The following is a 26,225-nucleotide window of genomic DNA, read 5'->3' as shown; positions in this document are numbered from 1 at the left end:
GAGGTTGGATGATGACACCTACATTATTTTATATTTATATGTTGATGATATGCTTATAGTTGGGTCTAACATGGATCACATTAAGGGGTTAAAACAATAGTTAGCATATTCACTTGCTATGAAGGATTTGGAAGTAGCAAAACAAATCCTTGGGATGAAAATTTGTAGAGATATAAAGATCAAAAAATTAATATTATCTCAGGCTGATTATATGACAAAGGTGTTGCAACATTTCTTTATGGAGAATGCTAAAGTTGTCAACACACCTTTGCCTAACCATTTGAAATTGACTAAGGAGATGTGTCCCAAGATATAGGAAGAGGAGGAAAAAATGTCCAAGGTACATTATGCTTCAGCTATAGGAAGCTTGATGTATTTTATGGTATGTATGAGGCTAGATATTGCACAAAGAGTGGGAGTTGTTAGCAGGTATATGAGTCATCCAGGAATCGAGCATTGGAATGCAATTAAATGATTTCTCAAATATAATAAGAGAAACATCTAGTAAGTGTTTATATTTTGGGGGCTCTACTACTAATTTATAGGGCTATGTTAACTCAGATTTGGTAGGGGATATTGATACCAGGAGGAGTACTACATGTTATGTATTTGCTATTGGTTGGGCAACAGTGAGTTGGGTTTCTTGGTTGCAGAAGGTTAATGCTTTATCCACTATAGAGGCAAAGTATGTTGTTGCTACAGAGGCAACCAAGGAAATGATATGGCTTTAGTTCTTTATGGAAGAATTGAGACACCTATAGAGGGATAATTATTTGTTTATAGATAGTCAGAGTGTCATTCATCTTGCAAAGAATTTTTCTCTATATTTAAAGACAAAACACATACAAATGTGGTACCATTTCATTCAGTCAGTTTTAGATGATGCATAGTTAAAGATAGAGAAGATACATATAGATGATAATCTAGTAGATATGTTTAGCAAGGCAATAACAAGGGAGAAGTTGAAGTCCTCTTCAGCTTCGATTGATCTTCTAGACTAAATAGAATAAAAGATTAACAGAGTCCAAGGTGGTTTTATATACTTGTGGGAGCTACAATGCGAGGCTATTCTTGTGAATTTTGACCAATCTCCAAGTGGGAGATTGTTGTGGTGTGAAGCCTAATCAAACTTAGAGGTTTATTTAGTGCAGATTCCCCCCATATTGTTTCTATGGGGGTTTGGGGGCAACATCCCTTGCAGAGTCCTGGGGTAGCACTATCAAAATGGTGGGCGAGCTAAAAAAAGTTCAAATCCAGCTCATTCAGGAATCTCGAGTGTCTAGCGTCATTAACATCCAAGTTGTGGACATCCCCAAAACTTACGAGATGATTTTAAGTCATAACTAGTCAAAGGCCCTAAATGGGTATATTTCTACAGACTTTTACCACCTATGGCTTCCCTAGAGGGGTAACACTAATAAAATCAAAGTTGATAGCAAACCATAGATGAGGCATGCTCTCATTGATAATGGTTAGGTGAGTGAGGTTGCCTATGCTAATTTGAAGTCTAGCTTATTGATCCAAGAGCATCTTGGGTTTTCTCAGTGGCTACTTTGGATTCATGGGAGGAGACTCTCATAATTACTTTAGAGGGTGCTTGGGTTGGTACTTAGTTGAAGAAAAGGTGCTTGGTAGAGGTTACTTGATCATTTTTTTGGTAGTTTTTGGTTGAGAAGTTGGTGGATGGATGGACTTGGCAATCTCATAGGTGCTCATTTGTCAAAGGAGCTTGACATAGCTTGGGGGTACTAAGTTGTCGAAGGAACTCGACACTGCCTACAAGAAATTAACACACACTGGGAGCTTGGTGAAGCTTGGTTGTTGTGCTTCCCAAGTATCTCAATCAATTAAGGGGCTTGGTTTCTTTTGGAGGACTTGAAACATACTAGAGCTCAGTTAATGAAGGCAATCAGTTATATCTGAAGGAATGTTAACACTCAACATGGTTTTCTCTGATGCTTGGTTTGGTCTTGGTTCTGTGTTAACTGAGTTTTCTGTGGTTAGCTAACTCATGCATTTATTTTTTGTTGTGATCCGGCTTGTGGCTTGCATAGGCATTTAGTGTAAGGGTTTAATTTAATTTGTAATGGGCTAGGTTGACTTGTGGCTTACTTGGGTATAAGTAGGGGGTCTTGTGGAGTCTTTAGGTATTCATTTGGTGGAGTGACTCATGATGGAGTGTGGATCTAGCATGGGAAAGATGGAGTAGCTGAGTGAGCAAATTTTTCCTAAGTGTGTGGATAGAGCATCAAATGTGAGGCAATTTACACATGAATCTTGTTGGAAAACAAGGAGATTGCTTGGTGGATTTGTGAGCACAAGTTTAGATCTTCCTTGGAGGTTTCTACTAGAGCTTGGATCTTGACGGATCTTTCAAAACTATTTTTGTAATTGCTATTATATTTGGCCAAAACTCGAAAGACCTTACAGTCAGGCACATTGCATGTAAATAGTTATTTTATGAATAAAGAGTTGCACTTGGTACCAAATTGTGTATCTTGTTTTTGTGTTTCTATTATTTGGTTATTTGCAAGGATCTAGATTACCTCTAGTTGGGGTACCCTTAGATTCTCTCTGCATTAGATGGTATTAGAGCATAGTTGTTCCTAAGTGTGTAGATTGAGCACTGAAGTTGAGGCAGTTTGCACTAGGACCTTGGGTTGAGAGAAGTTGATATGAGAAGATCTTGATCTAGGGGACTATTATTCTTTTTGGAGTCATATGCCTCTTGGTTGTGAGTTGGCAAATCATAGTTCTGACTTGGAACTGTAAAGGGCTTGTAGATGGATCGATGGATGCAAAGATGGAAGGTTGATCTTGTTAGGGAAGATTGATCTATTAGTGATTTATTATAGAGGGTTTGTGAAGATCTTGGAAGATGTCTCCGAGAAGATTGGACCCTAGGATGATTGTGAATCTCTGACCCTAGGATGATTGTGAATCTCTGAGATGTGGTGGAGAAAAGGATTCCTAAGATATTTGCTTAGTTGGAAGCTAGTTTGGTTGATCGAGTTAAGGAAGGGATGGTTGAATTCTGTAGATGTTTATGGAGCTCAAGTATACCGATCTGGAAGAGAGTTGTCTGGCTAGTTAGAATACTTGTTCAAGAGAGAAGATGGCATAACAAGTCAAGATGGAAGAGGTTGGTTTTGTTGATCAATTTGTGGAGTCTGATGTAGAACCTACAGAGAAACTTGAGGTTGTTGTTGAGGATATTCCTAACCTTGTTGATGTTGGGATGGAGATTGGTTTTCATGATCAGTCAGTTGAATCTTACATGGAGATTGCAGAGCACTTGGTCATAGATAATCTAGTTGCTATTGGTGATGAGTTATGTGTTGCAGAGCATCTTGTTGTGAGCAATGAGATTGTTGGTGTTTTGAGTTTTGCATGTGTTTATGGAGATCTACATATTCCTACTGATATGGAGTTTGTTGTTGCTAGTGTGGATTCAGTAGTTGCTAATGTGAATGAGATTTTTTTGATGATGCATTATGTTCATTTTGTTCCTGGAGTGAGCATGTTGATTGGATGGTTGAGATTCTGGTGTTTGATAGATGGATACAGATGCAGATGATTTGCATGTTGATTTTCTTGTCCCTGTTGGAGTGGAAGCCTTTGGTAAAGATGAAGATGGTTATTGATCTATCTTTGGACATCAAAGTGTAGGACACAATTTTCTATTTACCTAGGAAGAATGTGTTGACATTAAGGTCAATTTGTCTATCAGTGACTCAAGACTTAGTCAAATGGTTACATTGCTATTGAGCTTTACAATTTCTATCGAGCTTATCATTTATCCAACAATGTTAACAAAGTGTCTTAGTTGCTACTGAGCTAAATAGACAATTTGCAGTTCATGTTGAGATACACAACATCTACCGAGCTAAAGAGAGAGTTTCAGTATAGCTTGAGTGTAGCAATGTCTACCAAGCTATCTAGTAGATGTGATGAAGACTCTGGTATTAACTGAGCTTTGTAGTGTTAACCAAGCTCTACATTGTCTATCAAGCTCATATTTTTAACTTAGTGAATATAGTGTTGATCGAGTCATAGAGTGTCAACTGAGTGATTCAGTAGCTACTGAGTTTCTTAGTGTTCACTGAGTCACATAGTGTTGATCGAGTTTGAGCTACTCAAAAGTGATTAGTATGGACCAAGCTTCAACTTCAACTGAGTGCCTAAGTTTGTTGAGCACTGACAATGTTTTTCATGTATTAGAACATCACCAAGTTTGTCTTCAAAACTCAAGTTACAATAGTTGGGTCGACTTTGTGAATTATGATGAATTTGGTATTATAGTTGACTCTAGAAGGTAATGAATTGGATTGGTATATATGCAATGCATTGTATCATATCCAAATAAGAATGTGAAGAAGAATTAGGAGTGTATGAGTGTGAATTGAAGAAGGTTACAAGTAGTATAAGGGATCGCAGAGATTTATCTATCATAGCCAGGTGATCATTGTAAGACCACGAATGTCATTCAATAAATTAGAGTTGCAAATCAGAGATTAGCCACTGATTCAACCTAATAGGTGCATCAGTCAAATCCTTTAATAGGGTAGACTTAACAATCTGTTGCTAAATCTCCTAACTGAGTGCATACTTCATTGTATGTTTGTAAATCCTTTAACAATGTGGACCTCACAATTCTTATTGCTCCTAATAGGGCAGATCACCAAAAGTGGTCAATTATAAGCCTTAATAGGTTAATTTTATAATATAGTACTAAAGCTTGTGGGTATCATCCCCATCTTAGTTTTACTTTCTAATTGGAAGGTTTCTGGGTCACCATATCTTGTGTTAAAGTGTTATTAATGTTTTATTGCTTTCATTATTTCATGCATGCAATTAGATCATAATAATATATGAAGAATTAATTGATGAAATAAGATAAAGTTTTATTGGTTCCTAATTCAACCCTTCCCTCTTAGTAACCTAGCCTACCTTATATTTTTAACAATTGGTATCAAAGCAATTGGTTCTCACATCAAAAGTTTTACAACTTGAGATAAGATCAAAGGCAATTGAGGTATATAGGTTAGATAAGACTATTGAGAATGAAAAGTTGGATCTGGAATTGGCCATTGGACAACTCAAGAAAGCAAAGGAGCAACTCTCTCAATCATTGAAAAGAAGGGAAGATCTTTCAGTACAAATGGATGACAATCTCTATATTGAAAGATCAATAAAAAACTTATGTCTAGAAAGAAATTTAGATAAAGCTAATGCAACAATCAATGACCTATTGGAGAAGAATTCAATCTTCAAGAAGAAGTCAAAAATCTAAAAAGAGAACAAGAAATACAATCAGTCAAAATGTGTGAGGTCATGGAATAGAAGGACAAAGCTATAGAAAAGATAGAAGAAAAGGATGTTGAAATTCAAAAACTATCCCTTACACAAGTAGACTTTATTGATCAACTCAATGATGCAAATCAAGAGCTTATCAATCTAAGGACAGAGAATGAAAGATTGCAGAATGATCTCAACATTGAAAATCAAACCAATGAAAGAATGAAGAAATCTCAGGAAAGCATGAAACAATTAAATGAGCAAAGTCGGTATAGACACAAAGGCAAAGCTAGATAAGGATATGCAGAAGAAGGTGAATCGTCTCAGCAAGGAGCTCAAAAGAAAAAAAGGCTTACTTGTAATCATTGTGGTTAGTTAAGTCATACATCAAACTAATGTTGGACCAATGGTAAAGAAAAATTAAATGGAAAGTGTTACAGCTGCAACAAGCATGGACATAGAGCAAGTGAATGCACAGGGAAACCTAAGTTTGAAGGAAAGTGTCACAATTGCAAGACACAAGGAGACAAATCTTCAGAGTGCAAAACCAAGAAATGGAACCCAACTGAACAAATTGTAAAAGCAATGTTTGGATGGGATTACAACACATGGTGTAGATGTCACTACTATGGTGAGTTTGGGCACATTGGAGCAAACTATGTGAAACATCAAATGAGGAAAAGAGATACTCCAAAGAGGTGTTTTATTTGTACAGAACATGGACATCTTGCCAAGAATTGTATGAACATAAGAAGAATTGAAGATGAAAATAAATTCAAAGCTAACAATATCAAAAAACAAATGAGGTAGCAATGGGTACCGAAATCTCCTAAGAATGCAAGCCAAACTCATGAAGTGGATGACACCCAAGTTAGCTAGTTGGGTGGCCCAACAATTTCAACTTAATTCCCTATGGAGACCATTGGAACTATGATTCAAAAGAAGTCATCTAACATCAGTTACAACTAGCAAGTAGAAAGATCCATATCAACATTCAAGATGCACAAAGATCACCAAGTGATAAGAGAAGTTCAAAACCTTACCGAGCATGGTCAGGTCACATATCATTTCATAATGAAAATGTCAAGTTGGTAACTCTACAGAGTACCAAGGTCAAATTGAATGGTGGTAATGTTACTGAGTTTTGAAGTACTCCGAGTTGGTAGTTCTTATTAAGTTAGGAGACCTTACCGAGTTGAAGGTGTCTTCTGAGCATTAAAGACCAAACCAAGTGGAGGAGAGCCTGTCACTGAGTGAGTGTGCATACAAAGCATTAATGACAATTGAAAAGAGGAAATTTGTTAAAAGGAATAAATCAAACACATTATTTTACTAGGAATTTTCAAAGCACAAAATGAAGAGCAAATTCAGAGTTTTCAAGCGATTTGAGCAAGTGTTGTTGAAGATTCTCCCATTTTTGAAACTCTACTAAGCAATGGAATCTTCAAGAAACAAAGCGAAGAAAGGATTAAAAAGGTCGGTTCATGGAGTGGATTGCAAGGCTCTTGCATTCAAGCTGAGTCCAGCGAGGCATTAGACCCCAATGGAGCGCAATCATAAATTCTACCCAAGGTACTCCTTATCTACGATATATGTTCATTCTATCATTGTTCTGTCCAAGAAATTGGAACCTCAATAACGTATGTGTGGAAGGTGTTCTCAAACTTGAGCATAATCATTTGGAAACAAAGGGCTTAACACATATTCTGCATATGCTGAAGGACTTTCAAGTCAAGTGGATCAGATTTAATTTGAGTCGAGTTCATAATGGACAATTGTGGTTAGATCACCCTATCTTGATAACAAAGAAGATGATACACAGAATCACTAGATTGCCTATGTTGAATAAAGCTAAGAGCACTAAAATCCTAGGTTAGGTAGAACTGACAAAGTGTACTCTTGCTGAGTGGGACAGAAGAGACATGAAGCTAAGTGGCATTGACAGACATGGAGTTAAAGTTTTGGATCCATGTGATTGCTCACAAGATATACATCTCAAGTTAGTTGAACAACATGTCGTGTGAGGTTGTTGATCTGGCATACAAGATGGTGAAGAATAACTTGTCTTTTGACCTTGCTGAGTGTTGTTGGTACAATTCAACAAGAATATGGAGAGCATCAAAATGTCAAAGAACAACCCATGTAAGTTTGGTTCTCTTTTGACATTTTTATTTTATTTTGTTCAAAAATTTTTCCCTTCCAAAGGATATGTAGTATGGAGAAAGGATGTTCTAGTATTATACCAAATCAATGAATATATAACAAAAGTGGGTGAAAATTTTATCAGCATTATGGATAACTACTTTGAGTCATTCAAAGAAAAGATGCAAAATACATTTAGGATACCCAAGAAGCTTGTAGAAGACTATGAGAAAGATATTTGTTTCATGGTTGACTGTGACAAATTATATATTCAAGTAGTCAGACCTAGAGTGACATGGGTTAAGCCTCTAGATTATGAGATTAACATTGATGAAACTAAGGATATCATTGAAGCTCTATTTAATGAGCCTATAAATCTTAAAGCCACTTATTTTGGAATATATGATGAGGCAAAGTCTAGAATTGAGCTTGAGATAAAGCTACCTCAAGCAGTAAATAGAGGAAGGAAGAGGATAGAGAAGATAATCAAGAAGTCTAAGTCATCAAGTTCTCCTCTAAGATTACTGAGGGAAAAAGTGATGATGTAGAAGATGAAGATGAAGAGGATGAAGTAGAGGAAAGTGAATCTAAGAAAGAAGAGCCTCCCAAGAAGAAGGGGAAGGTTATTATAACCAAACCTAATAAGTCCTCCCCAAGAAGAGCTACAAAGTCCAAAAAGAAGTTAAAGTTGGGTGAAGATGAAGCAGAACATATTATCTTTAAAAGGTCTACACCTACACTTCAAGAAAAACTAAAGAAGATGGAAGAAGGAGCAAGCATGACATGTTTTAAGTCTCCTAAGTATGAGACTAGAAGTGAAGGAGAGAAAAAGAAGATTGAGGATACCCTGACGGTAAAATTGGGAAAGTGGAAATACTCACCTTATGAGCTTTTACAACAAATTTATGATGACCTTTTGGAAGCAATTAAACCTAGATGGGACAGTGCGATGAATACTACTAAGGACATCTATGAATAAACTTTGAGACAACTTATGTCAAGTCTCAATGAAAAGGAGGTGAAGGAATCCTTGAAGCAAAATGAGAAGAAGCTCACTCTTAAATTCAATACATGTATGATATTGCTTTACGACATTGAATCTATGGTGTAGTCTACTTCTACCACATCGAAAAACATATATGGATTGCACAAACCGAGTGAATTTTTAGTGCATGTTGATGACAAGGATGGTGAAGATGAGGATGTAGAAGAAGTACAAGAAATAAAGGATGATGAGATAGATTATGTTGATCTTGATGATGAGAAGGAAGGTCAGGAAGCCACTAAGGAAAGTCTTTGAGAAATTTAGAGCATTGAAGAAGCCAATGCAGAGAAGATTGCAACATTAGATATGACTTCATTTCCACACTCTTTGAGAAAAGCCTTAGTGCAATTAGGCCTAGAGAAGGTTCCTACTAAGTTGGTTGAGGTCAAAACTATTACACCAAGCACAAAAATAGTCTCTAGATCTATATTGTCGAGTGTTATTGTTAAAAGCTAGAGTTGTCATTGCACCAATAGATCGACCTATTAATGCCTGATATAACAACTAGAATTATATAACACAAGAGGAAGTTAAGCCGTGTCACGAATCCTAAAGGGGAACATTGGTAGTTAGTTCAACAATCCCCCCCTCAGCATTACCTGAGGAGATTCAAACCTGTGACCAAGCTCTAATACCATTTGTTACAAGCTAGAGTTGTCATTGCACCAATAGATTGACCTATTAATGCCCGATATAACCACTAGAATTATAGAACACTTGAGGTGGTTAAGCCATGTCACAAATCCCAAAGGGGAATGTTGCCAGTTAGTCCAACAGTTACATTGATTGAAGTGGGCAACACTTCATCTGCCAAGCAGCAAGTTCTTCTAACAATAGGCTTGATCGAGCAACAACAAGGTATTTCTATTGTTAGTGTCATTTCTACATTTATTTTTATTCCATCTATTTCTAAAATTATTTCAATATCAAGTGTATTCATAGCTAGTGCAATGATAGTTGAAAATCAATCTTAACCAAGCACTAAACTTCTAAATAAGGGTAAAGAAATTGTTTCTACCATTTGAAAGGTTAAGGGTAAAGAAGAAGAGGAAGAAATTGATCCAGATGAGGACATTGTTATTCCAAATTAGTATATCTCTATCCTCACTCTTGATCAAATAGATTCCCTGGGAGAACTTTTGAAGAAAAGGGCTAAGAAATAAAAGCTTAGAGAAGAGAAGAAGAAGAAAAATCAAGTCCTTGAGGACATAAAGATCATATTTTTTGATGCTCTGAGTATTGAGGTTGACAAAAAACAACCAATTCTAGATTAGTTAGTTGAAATTGTCCACAAGTATAATGAAGATTTTATTAGACAAGAAAAACCACTGCAAAGAGTAGAAAGAAAATTTGAAAACAAAGTGTTGGATAAAGTTGCACTACAGATTGCTATAGATCAAGTAGAATTGTCTAACATTCTTGCTACACTGGAAACATCTATAATTAATTATGTTTCATTGTTTGTCAAACTAAGTGACACATCTATCTTCACAAAGGAGATCAAGGATAAATTGTCCAAGATAGATGAGGATATGAAGGGAAGTGCACACCAGCTGTCACTTGATCCAAGTTATACTTTTGCACATTACACAAAGATCAGATATCTAAAAAATCTTCAGGTGGAATTATTGATGGAAGAAGCCAGAATTAGGGCCACACATGTGGAAATTTAGGGCATGATTTTACCAAACATGGATGCATTGTAAAAGCACATTGCACATGCAAAGATTCTCATCCATGACAATAACTTCTTCATAGCTAACCACATGATGGAACTGTCAATAAAAGTACACATAACCTTGCATACAAGTAAGGTATTACAAGAGAAGTGGGACAAGACTGTGGTACTAATTTTGAAGGTACATTCTAATTTCTTGGCACATTTTGGTATTAACTTGTAGATATTATACACATTTGTCATTTCTATCAAAAAGTGGGAGAATACTATTGGAAAAGGGGGATATGTGTGTGTGTGTGTGTGTGTAGAGAAGATTATATGTATAAAATGTTAGTGATAAAGGGGGAGAAGATCATTATACTCTAGATGTATGTATATAGGAGATATATGTATGGGGGAGTAGAATAATAATATGCAGCTACATGTACATATAAGCATAAAATATCTTTACAAAAGCAATTTTTGAAAAATTAGAAAAATAGAGTATTTTACAAAGCTACAATAATAGGAAGTCAAAAATGAGTTGAAGACATAGTATGGTGATAAAGAAAGTCTTTTGACTTGTAATTTTGAGTATTTAGATTTTTGGTTTGATAAGTGTTTTTATCACTAATGCCAAAGGGGGAGATTGTTGACATTAAGGTCAATTTGTCTATCAGTGACTCAACACTTAGTCAAATGGTTACATTGTATCGAGCTCTCTAAATACTACCGAGCTTATCATTCATCCAACAGTGTTAACCAAGTGTCTCAATTTCTATTGAGCTAAACAAATAGTTTGTAGTTCATGTCAAGCTACACAACATCTACCGAGCTGAAGAGACAATTTCAGTATACCCCGAGCATAGCAGTGTTTATCGAGCTATCCAGTGGATATGATGAAGACTTTAGTATTAACCAAGCTCTGTAGTGTTAACCAAGCTATATAGTGTCTACTAAGCTCACAAAGTGAACTTAGTGAATCTAGTGTTGACCAAGTCATGCAATGTCAATGGAGCGATTCAGTAGCTATTGAGTTTCTTAGCATTCACCGAGTTACATGGTGTTGACTGAGTTTGAGCTACTCACAAGTGATCAGTATGAACTGAGCTTCAACTTTGATTGAGTGCCAGAGTTTATTGAGCATTAAAAAAGTTTTTTGTGTATTAGAACATCACTGAGTTTGTCTTTAGAACCCAAGTTACAATAGTTGGGCTGACTTTGGAAATTATGATGAATTTGGTATTGTAGCCAACTCTAGAAGGTAATGAATTGGATTGGTATATATATAATTCATTATATCATATCCAAATAAGAATGCAAAGAAGAATAAGGAGTGTATGCATGCAAATCGAAGAAGGCCACAAGCAATATAAGGGACATCAAAGATAAATCTATCACAACCAAGTGATCATTGGAATACAAGGAATCTCATTCAACAAATCAGAGTTGTAGATCATAGATCAGCCACTGATTCATCCTAATAGATGCATCAGTCAAATTATTTAATAGGGTAGACTTAACAATCTTTTGCTAAATCTCCTAACAGAGTGCATACTTCATTGTATGTTCATAAATCCTTCAACAAGGTGGAACTCGTAGTCCTTATTGCTCTTAATAGCGAAAATCACCAGAAGTGGTCAATTGTAAGCCTTAATAGGTTAACTTTATGCTACAGTTCTAAAGCTTGTTACTATCATCCCCACCCCAGTTTTACTTTCTAATTGGAAGGTTTCCGAGTCACCATATCTTGTGTCAAAGTGTTATGAATGTTTTACTACTTTCATTCTTTCATGCATGTAATTAAATTAGAATAATATATGAAGGATTAATTGGTGAAATAAGATAAAGTTTAATTGGTTCTTGATTCACCTCTCCCCTCTTAGTAACCTAGCCTACCTTATATTTCCAACAATATGATGTGGGAGCATCTTGGGTTTTCTTAGTGGTTACTTTGGAGTTCATGGGAGGAGACTCGGTAGTTGCTTTGGAGGGTGCTTGGACTAGTACTCAGTTGAAGAAGAGGTGCTTGGTAGAGGTTACTTGATCATCTCTTGGTAGTTCTTGGTTGAGAACTTAGTGGATGGATGGACATGGCAATCTTAGAGGTACTTGGTTGTTGAATGAGCTCAACATAGCTTGGGGGCACTTGGTCATTGAAGGCACTTAACATTGCCTATGGGAACTCAGTACACATTAGTAGCTCAGTGAAACTTGGCTGTCATGTTGGCTAAGTATCTCAGACAATGAAGGGGCTCGATTGCTTCTAGAGGACTCGACACATATTGGAGCTTGATTATGTCTAGTGGAATGTTGACACTCGACGTGGTTTTCTCTAATGCTTAGTTTGGTCTTGGTTCTCTGTAAATCAAGTTATCTATGTCAACTAACTTATGCATTTAATTTAGGTTAGATGTATTTAATTTCTATTGTCAGATGACTTGTGGCTTGCATGGGCATTTAATGTAAGGTTTTATTTTAATTTATATTGGGCTAGTCCGACTTGTGGCTTAGTTGGGTATAAATAGGGGGGTTTGTGGACTCTTTAGGCATTCATTTGGTGGAATGAGTCATGATGGAGTGTGAGATCTAGCATGGAGAAGACCGAGTAGTTGAGTGAGCAAGGTTTTCCTAAGTGTGTGGTCAGAGCATCAAATGTGAGGCAGTTTACACCTAGATCTTGGTTAAAGTTTGAAAAGGGCTAGTAGCTGATGCTTGAGAAACAAGGAGATTCCTTGGTAGGCTTGTGAGCAAAAGTTTAGATATTCCTTGGAGGTTTCTACCCAAGCATGGATTTGGACTAGCTAGTGTTGGGATTAGATCTTGAGGGATCTTGGAGAACTATTATTGTAATTGCTATTGTATTTGGCCAAAACCCGAAAGGCCTTACAATCGGGCACATTGCATGTAAATAATTATTTTATGAATAAAGAGGTTCATTTCATGTTAGATTATGTATCTTCTTGTTGTGTTTCCACTGTGTGGTTATTTGTAGGGATACATATTGTTAGAAATAGGGAATACTGAGAGGGGGGTGAATTAGCATTCTACAAACTTTTGTTGCCAACAAGATAGTATTAATTACTTTGAACCATGCATAAGAAAGTAACTAAGTAATGTTGAATAGTAATAATAACCATGCACATAACCATGCACAAAGAGAACTCATAGCACCATATTTTGTTAACTAGGGAAACCCTGGCCAAGGGAAAACCTCGGTGGGGATGATACCCACTAGATAATATACTGATATATATGTTCTTTGTTAGAGGATGGACCCTTTTAGGAATCAATAAGCAAATTCAGTATAGAGAGTCCCTGTTAGGAGACTTTGAATCCCTATTAGGAGATTCCAACCCTATTAGGAGTTGTAGTATAGTGGATGCAAGAGGAACTCACTGCCTAAACATGCACTTCCAATTACAAGAAGAGCTCATTGCCCAAACAAGTATTAATCATCAAGTATATAGATGTTGTATCTTTTTTCTTGATTGATCTTTGGCCTCAGCTTGATCTTGGATCACAAAATCAAGTTCTCAAAAACTTTGCATATATCACTTCACAAAAAGTTTGCATATCACTTTTCATATTACAAGTACACATTACTTCTTGCAAGCTATCCTTTGTATAAATATCATGCATTTTCACAATATACTTTTCCAACTTAGAATAAACATCTAGGATGTCAGCCCTAATTGGTCAAGTAATTATTTTGTAAACAAATAATTCCTTTCCCTTTAATTTCATTGTTCTGTTTCACTGGTAAATCGTCAATATCTCTTTTTTGTATTGTCTGTATTGATGTCCAAGGTTATACACATCATCATCAATGTGTATACTATCTCCATGTATCTGCGCTAGTCATAATATGACGTCAGAAACATTTTACATATAAAACAATGTGTTGATGTAAACCAATTTCATACTTAGACAATTTTTTGAGTACCAAAAGCTAAGTATCTTTATTACCAAGGTTTTTTGCAAGTATGTACATCATGTGTTAGCATTAATGACAACAATTACATCACTACATTCAACCAATTGTCAATAATATCCTCCTTTGATATTGATGGCAACAAAGTAATGAAAATTGGCTAAGTGACAAAACCTTAACAAAAACTTACAATACTCATACTATTATATTACATATACTTCATATTACAAATGCTCAATTCTAAAATTTCTCCCCCTTTGGATATGATTGCTACATACATAACTTAGCGCACAATTTTCACAATTTTCTTCTACAACTTCTCTCCCTTTGACATGAATGAAAAAGGTCCAAAAACTATCAAAAAAGTTGTTTGTCTGCTATCAAACACTGCCTTGCTACCTCAAGCTGCTAATATCTTCATACAATCAGCAAAATTTTCCTTCAAATTGTTCATACCTTTCTCCCATGTGTCCTTTGCTACTTTGGTAGTAGTGAGAATTGCACATAAGGCATATGATGCAATCTTAACTACATTAAGGTTGGAGTAGGTGAAATGTGAATAAGTGTCTTTTGCTTTGACACATTCTTCCAACTGTCTCTCGATGGTTGATATCTTCAAAGAAATAGACTCTCTAAATTCTGATAGTCTTCTCAAAATTAGTTCTTTTTCAAGTTCCAATTTCCTGATGTTTGTGTGAACATCGACAAATTGTCCTTCCAATTCATCAACTCTACAAGAGGGTTGTTGTATCTAACTAGTTAGAGCTTCCAACTCACTTAGCTTCCCTTGAATCTTTTTATCCAAATCTTTGGTCAACTTATGAGATAAGTACAATTGATGTAGTACCTTGCCAACTTGTTGACATCTTCAGAGTTCCTTGATACAAGTACCAAGACTTAGCAAATCATTCTGAATATTTTGACAAATGGTGCTAAAAAGATTAACATCATGTGAAATTTGAGCCTTAGACTCAATGACATTCAAAAAATTTGTAAATTCATCATCAAATGATTTTACAATTGCTTGAGCTCTCTGTTCGAGGTTTGCTTTAATGTGTTTAGTTGTGAGGGTGTTGTTTAATCAGTCAGTCACCTCCATTAATGCTCTTTATAGACTTTTGACCTTTTTGTTCTTCTCAAATAATTTTGTTAAGGGTGAGATCAAGTTAGATTGAGCATCATAATCACCTGTAAGGTTAGCAAGAGATATAGGAGATGATGAGCTAGATGCTTTCACCTTATCTTCCTTTAGTTTCTTCTGTGCTGCCTTCTTTGATTTTCTCTCTTCTTCCTTCCTTCTCTTCTCTTTCTTTCTTTTCTTTTTCTTTCTTTTCTTTTTCCAACTTTTTTTCTTTTTCTTCTTCTTTCCTCTTTTTATCTTCTTTCTACTTCTTTTCCTCTTCAATCAATTTCAACTTGGCTTCTTCAATCTTCTTCTTTTCTTCTTCTAACTATCTTTTCTCTTGTTCAATTAGTCCCAACTTATCCTGAATATCTTTGAAAAGGGGCTCAGGTTGATTGAATGGATCTTCATGAATGTTAATAGTAACATTTGTTTGATCAATCTGCATAGTATCATCAGTTATTGATACTTCCAAAATTTTCTTTGTAGTTGAAGGTTCTACTTTTAACTCGCTCATCATTTGATTGATGGCTACTACAGTTTCACTTCTTATAACATTCTTTTCTCCTCCCATGAATACAAATGGCCTCATCTTACTTCGCAAGTAAGGTGCTAGTTTATTCATCAATTTCTTGATTTCATCTTCATCATCTATCTTGCACAAAGTTCTTAGCATTGACTTCTAAAGTTCCATGTCTTCTTCATGAACTGGTGCCTTATTAACTACAAGTTTGTCATAAACTTTTTGATTCATCATGCCTTTAATACTCTCAAGTTTCAAGTTATTAAGAATCATATATCTCACTAGTAGAGATATCAATCTATTCTTTCTTCATATCACTGTACAAATCATAAAACTTATTCATCCGCACAAAGTTCCCTTCATTAACAATGGTTGTGTTAATCTTCTTTATCTTTGGTTTCCAAGGTTTCCTTTTATTACTTGTTGGCTACGTGGAAACCATGACTTTCTCTGGTTGTTTATCTTCTTGTTCTCTTCTTCTTCTTCATTACTGGAGTCTTCAATTGTCCACAATGTCTTCATTCTTTTCTCTGGTCCAGTAGCTTGATGCTTGACTCTTTTAGATGTGTGAGTCTCTACTAACCTTTGAGACTTCCTCTTAAGTTCACATGGTTGCTTGGCTGATAAAACAACACATGGAATGCTCTATTCTGTAGGAGTTTCTACAATATATATATCAAATGCTTGGCCAACTAATAGAGGTGTCACATATATTACACCTTGTTCACTAGTTTGTTTCAACCCAAAGATTGTTTGTCTAACTACTTGAGATTCTTCTTCTGACATAGCAACCTCAAATAGTGATTTCTTCATTACAGATAAAATCTTTTTATGAGATGTCTTTTCTAATGATGCCTGTTGGGCTAACTGGGTTATCTCCTCATACATTCCAAATATGTATGATGCTTGATCTAAATCAGATTTCAACATTTAATCAATATAACTAATAGCTATATCATCACTCAATTCATAACCTAGGGGTTCAATAAATGTTTCCCGAGGTTCTACTACTTCAATAAAGGTTAGGTCAGTATCCACCATAAAACATATATCATTCTTAAATCTATCAATGATCACAGGGGCAATTTTGAATCTCTGTTTCATCTCATTCTGAAATGTCTTCATAATCAAATTTTCATTGTCCAAGATTTTCTCTGTTAGATGCCTTCTGCACACATCTATTATCTTGTCCATAGTGCATCTTTCACTGCTCCTAATATCAGTAACAGATAAAAATGGAAATCTCTTAAGCACATGGAAAAAAATGATTAATTAGAGACTGGAATCTGAATACACCATTTTTAGTTCTCTTAATTTTCTCCAAATTCTCAAGAAGTTGTACTCTTAGAATCTCACTTAAATTCTCCTGTTCTTTCTCAACACACATCTTATAAGCTGCATAAATGAAACCTACTAACAACTCATCACTCTTAGAACTTGCACAAATAGAATATGCAATGATTTTGCTCAAGAATCTTACATCATGTTGTCTGATCGTGTTGGTCACCATTGCAAACTAACTTAGTATAACTTGCAACCTTTTTCTTAAAGAGTTTCTCACCAATAGGTATATTGCCTTGTTTTCTAAGACCAATGACCTCATGAATAAGGTTGGCCGAGATGTAGACTACATTGTCTCACATCCAAATCTTTCCATTATGAATTCTGCTCAATATGATCTGAATCCATTCTTCTATATCAAGTTTGTACTCTATTTATTCATCTGGAACTTGCATTAATTGCATACTTTGTTAAATAAAAAATGTTATCTATTTTTCTCTAAAATCAAATATCTTCTCAAGATCAACTATCTAATCTTCAAATGCTATCCAAGGTTCACCATAGCTTCCTTTCATCATGACAATGCTCCACAAAACTTCACTTTATGAAATTTGTTGTAGAAACATAGATTTCATCTTTTGTCACAGAGTAAACTTTCTCTGTTGTAACAATAACTCTTATTTCCTTCATAACTTGTTTTAATAAGCTCCAAATTACAAGTGAGCTTAGCTACAATCCAAAATCATCAAGATACATCTTCTCTCAACCTCACTACTCATAGCTCGACCTCTAAATGAAGTTTCCAATTCTTGTGCTATGAACAAGCTTAATTCAACTTGGTTGAATCAAATGCGATTACTGACTTCGATTTTACTGTCTCATAATCATCTAACTACTCCTCTAAAATATCCAATCCCTTTACAAATTCCTCATTAAGTTCTTCTCGAAGTTCACTAACTACATTTGTTTGTTCTTCATTGTCTTTCTTAGTTCTAGAGTTATTTTCATGATTCCTTCTATCATTTCTAAAGTTCCTTCCATTATTGCTTCTGTCCATTCTGCAGTACTATGTTGTATGGCTAAAGTTGTTTCATAACTGACATACTAGGGTTCTGCTTCTAGGATTCTATTGATCAATAGGTGCTTGACAATTTTGGGCTATGTGTCCAAAGTTGTTACACTTATAACACACGATCTGCTTCCTTTCTTCAAAAGGTCTACTTTCTCTTGATGTTCTTTCATTAGATCTTCTTCTATCTACAAGGTTAGTGTTTCTAGACATTCTACTGTTTCTTCTATCATTATCATATTTAGGTTTCCTATAATCAATTGCATTATGACCAATACCATGACAATTATGATAGTAAAATTTTGCAACATGATTAAATGTTTTATTTGTATAATCTCTTTTCATATGACCTATTTCATTACATGAAAAACATTTACCTCTAAATTCATACCTGGTTTCCTTAGGAGATTCCACTTGCTTAGGTTCATCTAGTTTCTCAATTTCCTTCTCTTGTCTATCTTCTTTGGATTTATCAGAAGATTGACTAGATTCAATCTTATCATCAAATTTATCTTTCTCTTTTGGATCTAATTTACTTTTAGGTTTCTTTGCAAACATATTAAATAGATAACCAAGACTAGTCTTATCATAGGCAGGTCTTTGTATTGACATTGATTCATCAAGCTTTTCTCTACTAGTGTAAATCTTTTCAAGTTGTTGCTTGCACTGAGTTAGTTCACCTTTCACAATAGTGTTCTACTTATGAAGTTCTTCATGATCTTCTTTCAATATTTCAAATTCATATGTCTTCTTCGCTGAACTCGCTCTAAGATTTGAATTTTCAATCTTCAAATCAAATTCAATTTTACTAGGATCATTCTTCAAACTCAACTTTAAATTGGTAATCTTGAATTCATGCTTCAAGATCTTGTACTCTATTTTTAGTTTTGAATATTTATCATCACCAGTAGATTCAGGCTTGGATTTGAGATGTTCAATCTTGTCCTTATATTGTCCAATGTATACTTTGGAGTCTTCATATCTATCTTTCAGCTTATGTCTTTCTTTAGTAAGAAGATCAATTTGTTCAAGTGCCTCTTCAAGGTTCTTCATCAACTGTTCCATATCCATAGGGATCTCACTCAAGTTGTTAAGCCTCTTCTGAGTAATTGTGCTCTGATACTAATTGTTAGAAATAGGGAATTCTTGGGGGGGAGGGGGGGGGGGGGGGGGGGGTTGGCGGGGGGGGGGGGGGCTATGAATCAATATTCTACAAACTTTTGTTGCTAATAGGATATTATTAATTATTTTGAACCATGCATAAGAAAGTAAAAAAGTAATGTTGAACAATGATAATAACCATGCATAAAGAGAACTCATAACACCGTGTTTTGTTAACTAGGGAAACCCTAGCCAAGGGAAACCCCAATGGGGATGATACCCACTAGATAATATACTGATATATATGCTCCTTATTAGAGGATGGACCCTATTAGGAGTCAATGAGAAAATTCAGTATAGAGTCCCTTTTAGGAGATTCCAACCTTGTTAGGAGTTGTATTACAGTGGATGCAAGAAGAGCTCACTACCCAAACATGCACTTCCAACTACAAGAAGAGCTCACTGCCCAAACAAGTAATTAATCCTCAAGCATATAGATGTTGTATCTTCTTTCTTGACTGATCTTTGACCTTAGCTTGATCTTGGATTGCAAAATCAGGTTCTCAAAAACTTCACATATATCACTTCACAAAAAGTTCACATATCACTTTTCATATTACAATTGCACATTACTTCTCGCAAGATATCCTTTGTATAAATATCATGCCTTTGCACAAATTGCTGCTAGGTCGGCTAAGACCACAACATACTTTTCCAACATGAACATCTAGGATGTTCACCCTAATTGGTCAAGTAATTATTTTGTAAACAAAATAATTCCTTTACCTTTAATTTCATTGTTCTGGTTCATTGGTAAATCATGAATATTTTTTTTTCATATTGTCTGTACTGATGTCCAAGGTTATACACATCATCATCAACATGTCTACTATCTCCATGTATCTTCGCTAGTCATAATATGACGTCAGAAACATTTTACATATAAAACAATGTACTGCTATAAACCAATTTCATACTTAGACAATTTTTTGAGTACTAAAAGCTAAGTATCTTTATTACCGAAGTTTTTTGCAAGTATGTGCATCATGTGTTGCCATTAATGACAATAATTACATCACTACATTTAGCTAGTTGTCAACACATATTACCTCTAGTAGGGGTACCCTCAAATTCTCGCTACATCACTTATACTAGGCTACGAAGACTTTATCCTTGGTTTTTTTTTTTTTTTTTTAATAAGGAAGACACTTGGAGATGAGGATCTAGTCATGACACATATAATTTAGGACCTCATTGCATAATTGAAATATGACATTGCTCTTCAATGTGATCATGCACCTATGACAAGTCTTTTGTCTGACTCATGGTGTTAGGTCCATTGTGAAGGACATTTTGAGTTGAAGTGTGAACCCTGTGTTGTGATGTGGAGCCTAATCAAGCTCAAGGTTTATTCAGCGCAATTTCCCCATATTATTTCTGCAGGGGTTTAGGGGAAGCACCCTCAAGATGAGGTCAAGGGGTAGCACCCCTTGCGGGGTCTTGGGGTAGCACCTTAGGTGTACTCCTTGTCATAGTACACAACGAGGTCTTGGTGCAACACTCCTTGTCAAGTATGCTCTTAAACATTAACATATATGTTATTGCAAGTTTAGACATCTAGGTGAACTTTCAATGTAGCCATTACAAGTCACAAATATCAAGTTCAAACTCATTGATTAAAATTCATTTACAACGAAAAAATTTTAAATTCACTTATAAATTTGATTTAATAAGATTTAAATCTACATTTATAAATCTAAATTTATAAATCTAAATTAATCATAATATTAAAAATGACTTGATTTATATTTTACAACTCTCCTTTCAATATACCAATAAATTGTAACTTTAACTTGCTATTAAAAATTATAATCAACACATTAAATAACTTTCTATTTTACCACTAAAATCAAATAAATTAAACTACCGTGCTATTCTTTAAAAGTTTTAATTGAATTGTCTAAATTGAATCACTTGTATATTCTTACAACTACTTAAATATTGTGAAGGTTGATACATTGTGATTGGTGCATACAACAAACCAAATCTTTGAAGTCTTCGTTGGTCATGAGCACTATCGCCCTTCAAAGCACCAAGGCAGCAAAATGGTCTTTTGTCTTTTGGTGAGAGGATATCCCAAACGGAAACGCCCAATGACAATCAAGCGATTGGCCACACCTACAAACACGCTAAATTTATTCAAATCTTAATGGTCGAAATTAAAATATTTTCCTCGGGAAAATATCTGTGGACTCAACGTCCGCTCTTCCTTCATTATCCATACAGACCATATTATCTAATCCTCGAGTCTGAAAATGTTTGATGCATGCGCTGGGATCAATCTCCTGACCTCTTCGTGGTTTTTTCATTGTATTCAATGCTCAGCTGTAAATCTATCACTATAATTTTGACAACAGAATCTTAATTAGAGGTAATACCCCTTAATTATGGTGTAAAGGGCCGAATTGGCCTAATTTTAGGGTTTAATTGAAAGATTTTAGGGAGTTTTTGATCGGAGGCGATGAAGGAAATAATGATACCCTGTGAGAATTCTGTGTGTGCGAAGAATTTTGAGTATTTAAAACACATTGGTCCTGCGCTTGAGAATTTGTTCGTTTATTATGGCGGCGGATGGTGCCCTGCGACATAATTTTTAGTTAACAAGCGAGTAAATCAAGTAATTAAGTGGTCGCATAAGCATTCAAGGTTTAATCTTAATTCTGTTTGGCAGCTACAATAACAAGGGCCTGAAGGTAGGAATACAGACGCAGTGTGCCTTTGTTGTGTATGAAAAGATAGGTTTCGTATGCTTATGTGTTGTAATTGTGTAGTTGTTTGTTTCGTTTGGCAATTTCTGTCTCCTAATCGGCCTTGTTGCTTTTACTCTTGATTTAGAAATGTATGATTGGGCGCGCTGGGGGGGCTGCCTGCAAAACTAATTGACCGTGTAGAGTATGGCCTGTACTTCGTTGGTATCGGGTGAGCAATGAAGAATTTAGAGACTTGCTTGTAGTTTCAACTTTTACCAATTTGGATTTTTGTCTTTTCTTCAGTGCTGCTTAATATAATATCATTTTTCATCTTTAGGTGACTTTAGCTGTATTGATACTGAGTTAATATTCCTGTCATTTCAAGCTATTAATAAGAATTTGGTTATCACAGAAGCTGACAGCGCCATGTAATTAACAATTTCTCGACCATAAGGCCAAAAATTATACTAAACTTTGTCTTTGAAAGCTCCTTTCAAGGAATCGATTTGAACTCGAGACAACAACTTGCAATTTCAAGACGTCAGTATAAATATAATTATATTGGCTTTTGCAAAAACACACAATGCCATATGAATAGTGATTTAATCTATTTTAGGTTGCAGGGCCACCATTTAGTCTTTAAAAACTCATTTAAAGTCATTAATGTGAATTTGGCTATATTAACATACAACAACGGCTAACAGCATACACGTCAAAGCTCAGATCACCCTTCTTAGGGAAACATTGTATGCCAGTATTTTAACAACTAATTTTACTGTTAATTTCCGTGGATGAACTAGAATTTTTACCGAGAACCTCCCATATGCTGCTTGGGTGCTCTACAGTTGAAACTCTCATCCTTTCACAGTCTAGGACTCTAGGGTGTTAGATTTTCTTCTCCTTGGACCACATTCTGCTGTTGATGTTCCTAGTATAGCTCTGGCATTTTAATTTCCGTGGGTTAGCCAGGTTTGAAATTAGGGCCTCCCATTTGTTGCTGGGCTGCTCAATTATTGAGCTAATCACCACTTTACAATCTGAACTGTAGATTTTTATTTCAACATTTAAACCATGAATAGATATTTGGCTTCATAATGTACACTAAAAACTCACTACAGTATCACTGCATTATATAAACGATGGCAATTTTTTGTCTATAACCATCTGTTTTGGAAACTATTGCGTTAAATTCAACTTCTCGCATTTAATATCGATATAATTATGAATCAGATTACATCAGTAATGTCCCGCCTTTTACATGCCTAATTTTTTGCCCTAAATCACAAATTCCTAATAAGACAAGAAATAGTAACATCCATGTACCTAGTTGAGATCCTGCAGCATGCTAGGAAATTATTGAAATTTGAAACATAATCCACACAATAGATTCTATTTAATAGAGACATCTAAAGCATAGCTCATTCCTACTAGGGTTGGGAACATTAATTTAATCATAGAGATATATTTAATTTGTTGATGGAATGCAATCTTTGGAGAGCTAGGATAAGGGGCATATTAGGTTGCCTTAAAAAATTGTCTACCTTAGGCCCAAGACTAAATGTCACCCCACTTGGCTGTCATGTGGCGCTTTGCTATCCATATAATGAGGTCTACCTAGTGAAGAATTCCATAGCTGTTCCTCTCTTCCATTGGTACCCATATCCCCTTCCTTATGATTAGTGTTCCTTAATGTAATGGTCAACTAAGGCGTGTGTTTGAGGAAGCTACAATAGAGTGTCAGGAGTAATAAGTCCAAGGACAGGGCACTCCTTGCACCCCCTTGGCCTCATGGGACTACCTGTCGCCACCATGAGGTGGCATACATAGAAGAGGACCTCATAACAAATTTTCCCTTGCTGTATTTTGCTTCATACTTACCATGATCGACTACAAAAAACACATAAAGAGTTACACATTATTGCATATACACTTCAAATAAAAGTTCACGTTATTATTCATAAACAGAAATCATAGATAGGACCAATATTCACAAGCAAGGAATCATAAATAAGACCTAGTATGTTGCTTATTATAGGAGCTGATTCTTCATACCAATCAATTGATATAATATTCAGATTCTATATGCCTGAGTAAGATTGCTGTATGCTAGATCTGATTGGTTCAGTGTTATGCATGTGCTGATGCTTATCGATGTTCTCACTTCATTGTTCATTCAATTGTTGTTGATTGATTGAATGAATTCCTTGATTTGATGATCTGAGGTGTTGTGAGTTATGATTAAGTAATTGTTGATTAGATGATTGAAAAGTGATGATATAATAAATCGTATGTTTTCTTGATCCCAAGATGAAGTGATGATTGTCTGCTTGATTTCTTGAGAGATTTTTGAATGATGGATGAAGGATTTTTTTGGATGTATTAATGGGTGATGACTGATAAGTCCTTCAATGCTTGGAATGAAATCTCTTTTATACTTTGATGGTGAAAGGGCCATCACCTTTCATTAGAATTGAGTCACCACTTTTCATTGTAGCCTTTTAGAATAATATATTATTCAGAATTCCCCACTTGCTCTCTCTTACGTGCCCTCCTCAAAAGAAACTTTCTCCCCTTTGTATCTTGCATTGTGGGGGAGAGTCATACCTCTTCATCATGTGTGTCCTTTGCAACAGCCACAACCTTTCACAATTACCACTTTTAGAAGAGTCACAACTTTTCACCATTAGTACACTTTGTGAGAGTTGCAACCTTTCGTAATTACCACTTTTTAAGAGAGCTACAACCCTTTATCATAGCTACCCTTTGCAAGAGTCACCACTTTTTATAATTACAAGCCTTTTGAAAGAATTGCAACCCTTCATCATTTCTGCCCTTTGAAAGAGTCACAACCTTCCATAACTTTTTCTTTTGAAGGAGTCACTTCCTTATTTTCTTGTTATTCCTTTTTCTGTTTTATTAATTCTTTCTCAAATGACACCTTCGCTTTCTCTTCCTTCATCTCTACCCTTTCAAATTCTCTTCCTTAGTTCTCTTCTCCCTTTTAATATCTCATGTTTGAGGGAGTCGCAACTTTTCATTTCATGCCTTTTGATTCTTCATTAACTTAAGTACTTTTTAATTAACTTATATTTTAATCTTATTCTTTGAATTTTTCTTCCTTCTTATACTTTAAATTTATTATAACTGTTTATTATTAAATCCTATAAAAAAAGGGGTCATTTCAAAAGAACAAATTTTTGTCCATAACCATCCGTTTTGGGAAATTATTGTACTAGAATCAAAACTCTTGCATTTAATACCAAGATTGTTTTGAATCTGGTTATATCAGTGTAATTGTAAGCTGAAAGGTTACAACAACAAAGTTTAGACAGTTGGAATCCTTCTTGGGGAAGACCACCATGCTAATTTCAAGCAATCAGTATAAATTTGGTTATATCAACTTACACCAACAGAAAATTAATCTGTTAGATATGATCTTTATTAAGCTTCCACAGCCCGTACTAAGGCTTCTAGAAGGACATGTCTAATAGTTTTTTCTATATGATATAAAACACTCAGGTCTCTCAGAAGTCTTATCCTATCATATGGGTATCTTAATTTAGATTATACTTAATGTTTTGGGGAAAAATTGTACCAGAATTCAATCTTCAATGGATAATGTAATGTCCCCTTTCCATTGTTCTCTTGATTATAAATCTCCAAGCACATAGGGAACAAAATTGCATACATATATTTTTACTGACTAATAATATAAGTTAGCTTAATATATACGAACTTAAATGCAATCTCTCTATGCTATTGAACAAATATTAAACACATGGATTGAGTCATGATGGGCTTGGCCAAGCCAACCTTATACTAAGCCCAAGAGTGAAACTTTGGTCCCTTTTTGCCTCGGTGGCAGGACTCTGACACCCACACGGGGTGGCCTACTTAGTGGGATCTTGTCTTGCTTCGTATCTATGCTTCATCGGCTCACTGTAATAGGGACTGTAGGGGTATAGTAGCAGGGTCCTTGACTTGTCCCTTCTAAGCTCAAGAGCAGGACTTTGACCCTCTTGGCTTTGGTTGCAGGACTTTGACATCCACCAAGGTGGCCTACCTAGATGGCAGCCTTATACTTTCTTACCTCTATCTCTGATAGTTAATTAGCTCATAATAGTAGGAATGGTAGGAAGATTGTAGGAGGGACCTCGACTGTCCATTCTAAGCCCGAGAGCAGGACTTTGACCCTCTTAGCCTTGGTGGCAGGACTTTGACATCCATCAAGGTGGCCTACTTACATGGCAGCCTTATACCCTCTTACACACACCTCCTCCTCCTATCCATGATGAGGTTTAA

At 35.4% G+C, this 26,225-nt stretch overlaps 1 protein-coding gene across 3 annotated transcripts in view; it reads left to right on the top strand.

The window, feature by feature from the left end:
- The first annotated feature begins 21,267 nt into the window (after positions 1-21,267).
- The window catches only part of RSH1 (RELA/SPOT homolog 1), a 199,202-nt gene continuing 194,244 nt past the window's right edge, over positions 21,268-26,225 (top strand). For 2 of the 3 annotated variants that reach the window (XM_089813728.1, XM_089813726.1), the window contains exons 1-3: positions 21,394-21,604; positions 21,905-21,926; positions 22,069-22,152. In XM_089813728.1, the coding sequence (XP_089669854.1) occupies positions 22,128-22,152 (25 nt within the window). In that variant the 5' untranslated portion in view covers positions 21,394-21,604; positions 21,905-21,926; positions 22,069-22,127. Of the gene's footprint in view, positions 21,927-22,068; positions 22,153-26,225 lie in introns of all 3 variants that reach the window. The other variant, XM_089813727.1, reaches the window with a different exon arrangement.

The sequence above is a fragment of the Cupressus sempervirens genome, chromosome 2 (assembly GCF_028749045.1).
Source record: "Cupressus sempervirens isolate cs-2001-9-10 chromosome 2, ASM2874904v1, whole genome shotgun sequence".
Classification (NCBI taxonomy): domain Eukaryota; kingdom Viridiplantae; phylum Streptophyta; class Pinopsida; order Cupressales; family Cupressaceae; genus Cupressus; species Cupressus sempervirens.
The sequence above is the reverse complement of the archived record's forward strand: the minus strand, read 5'-3'. Positions and strand labels throughout refer to the sequence as shown.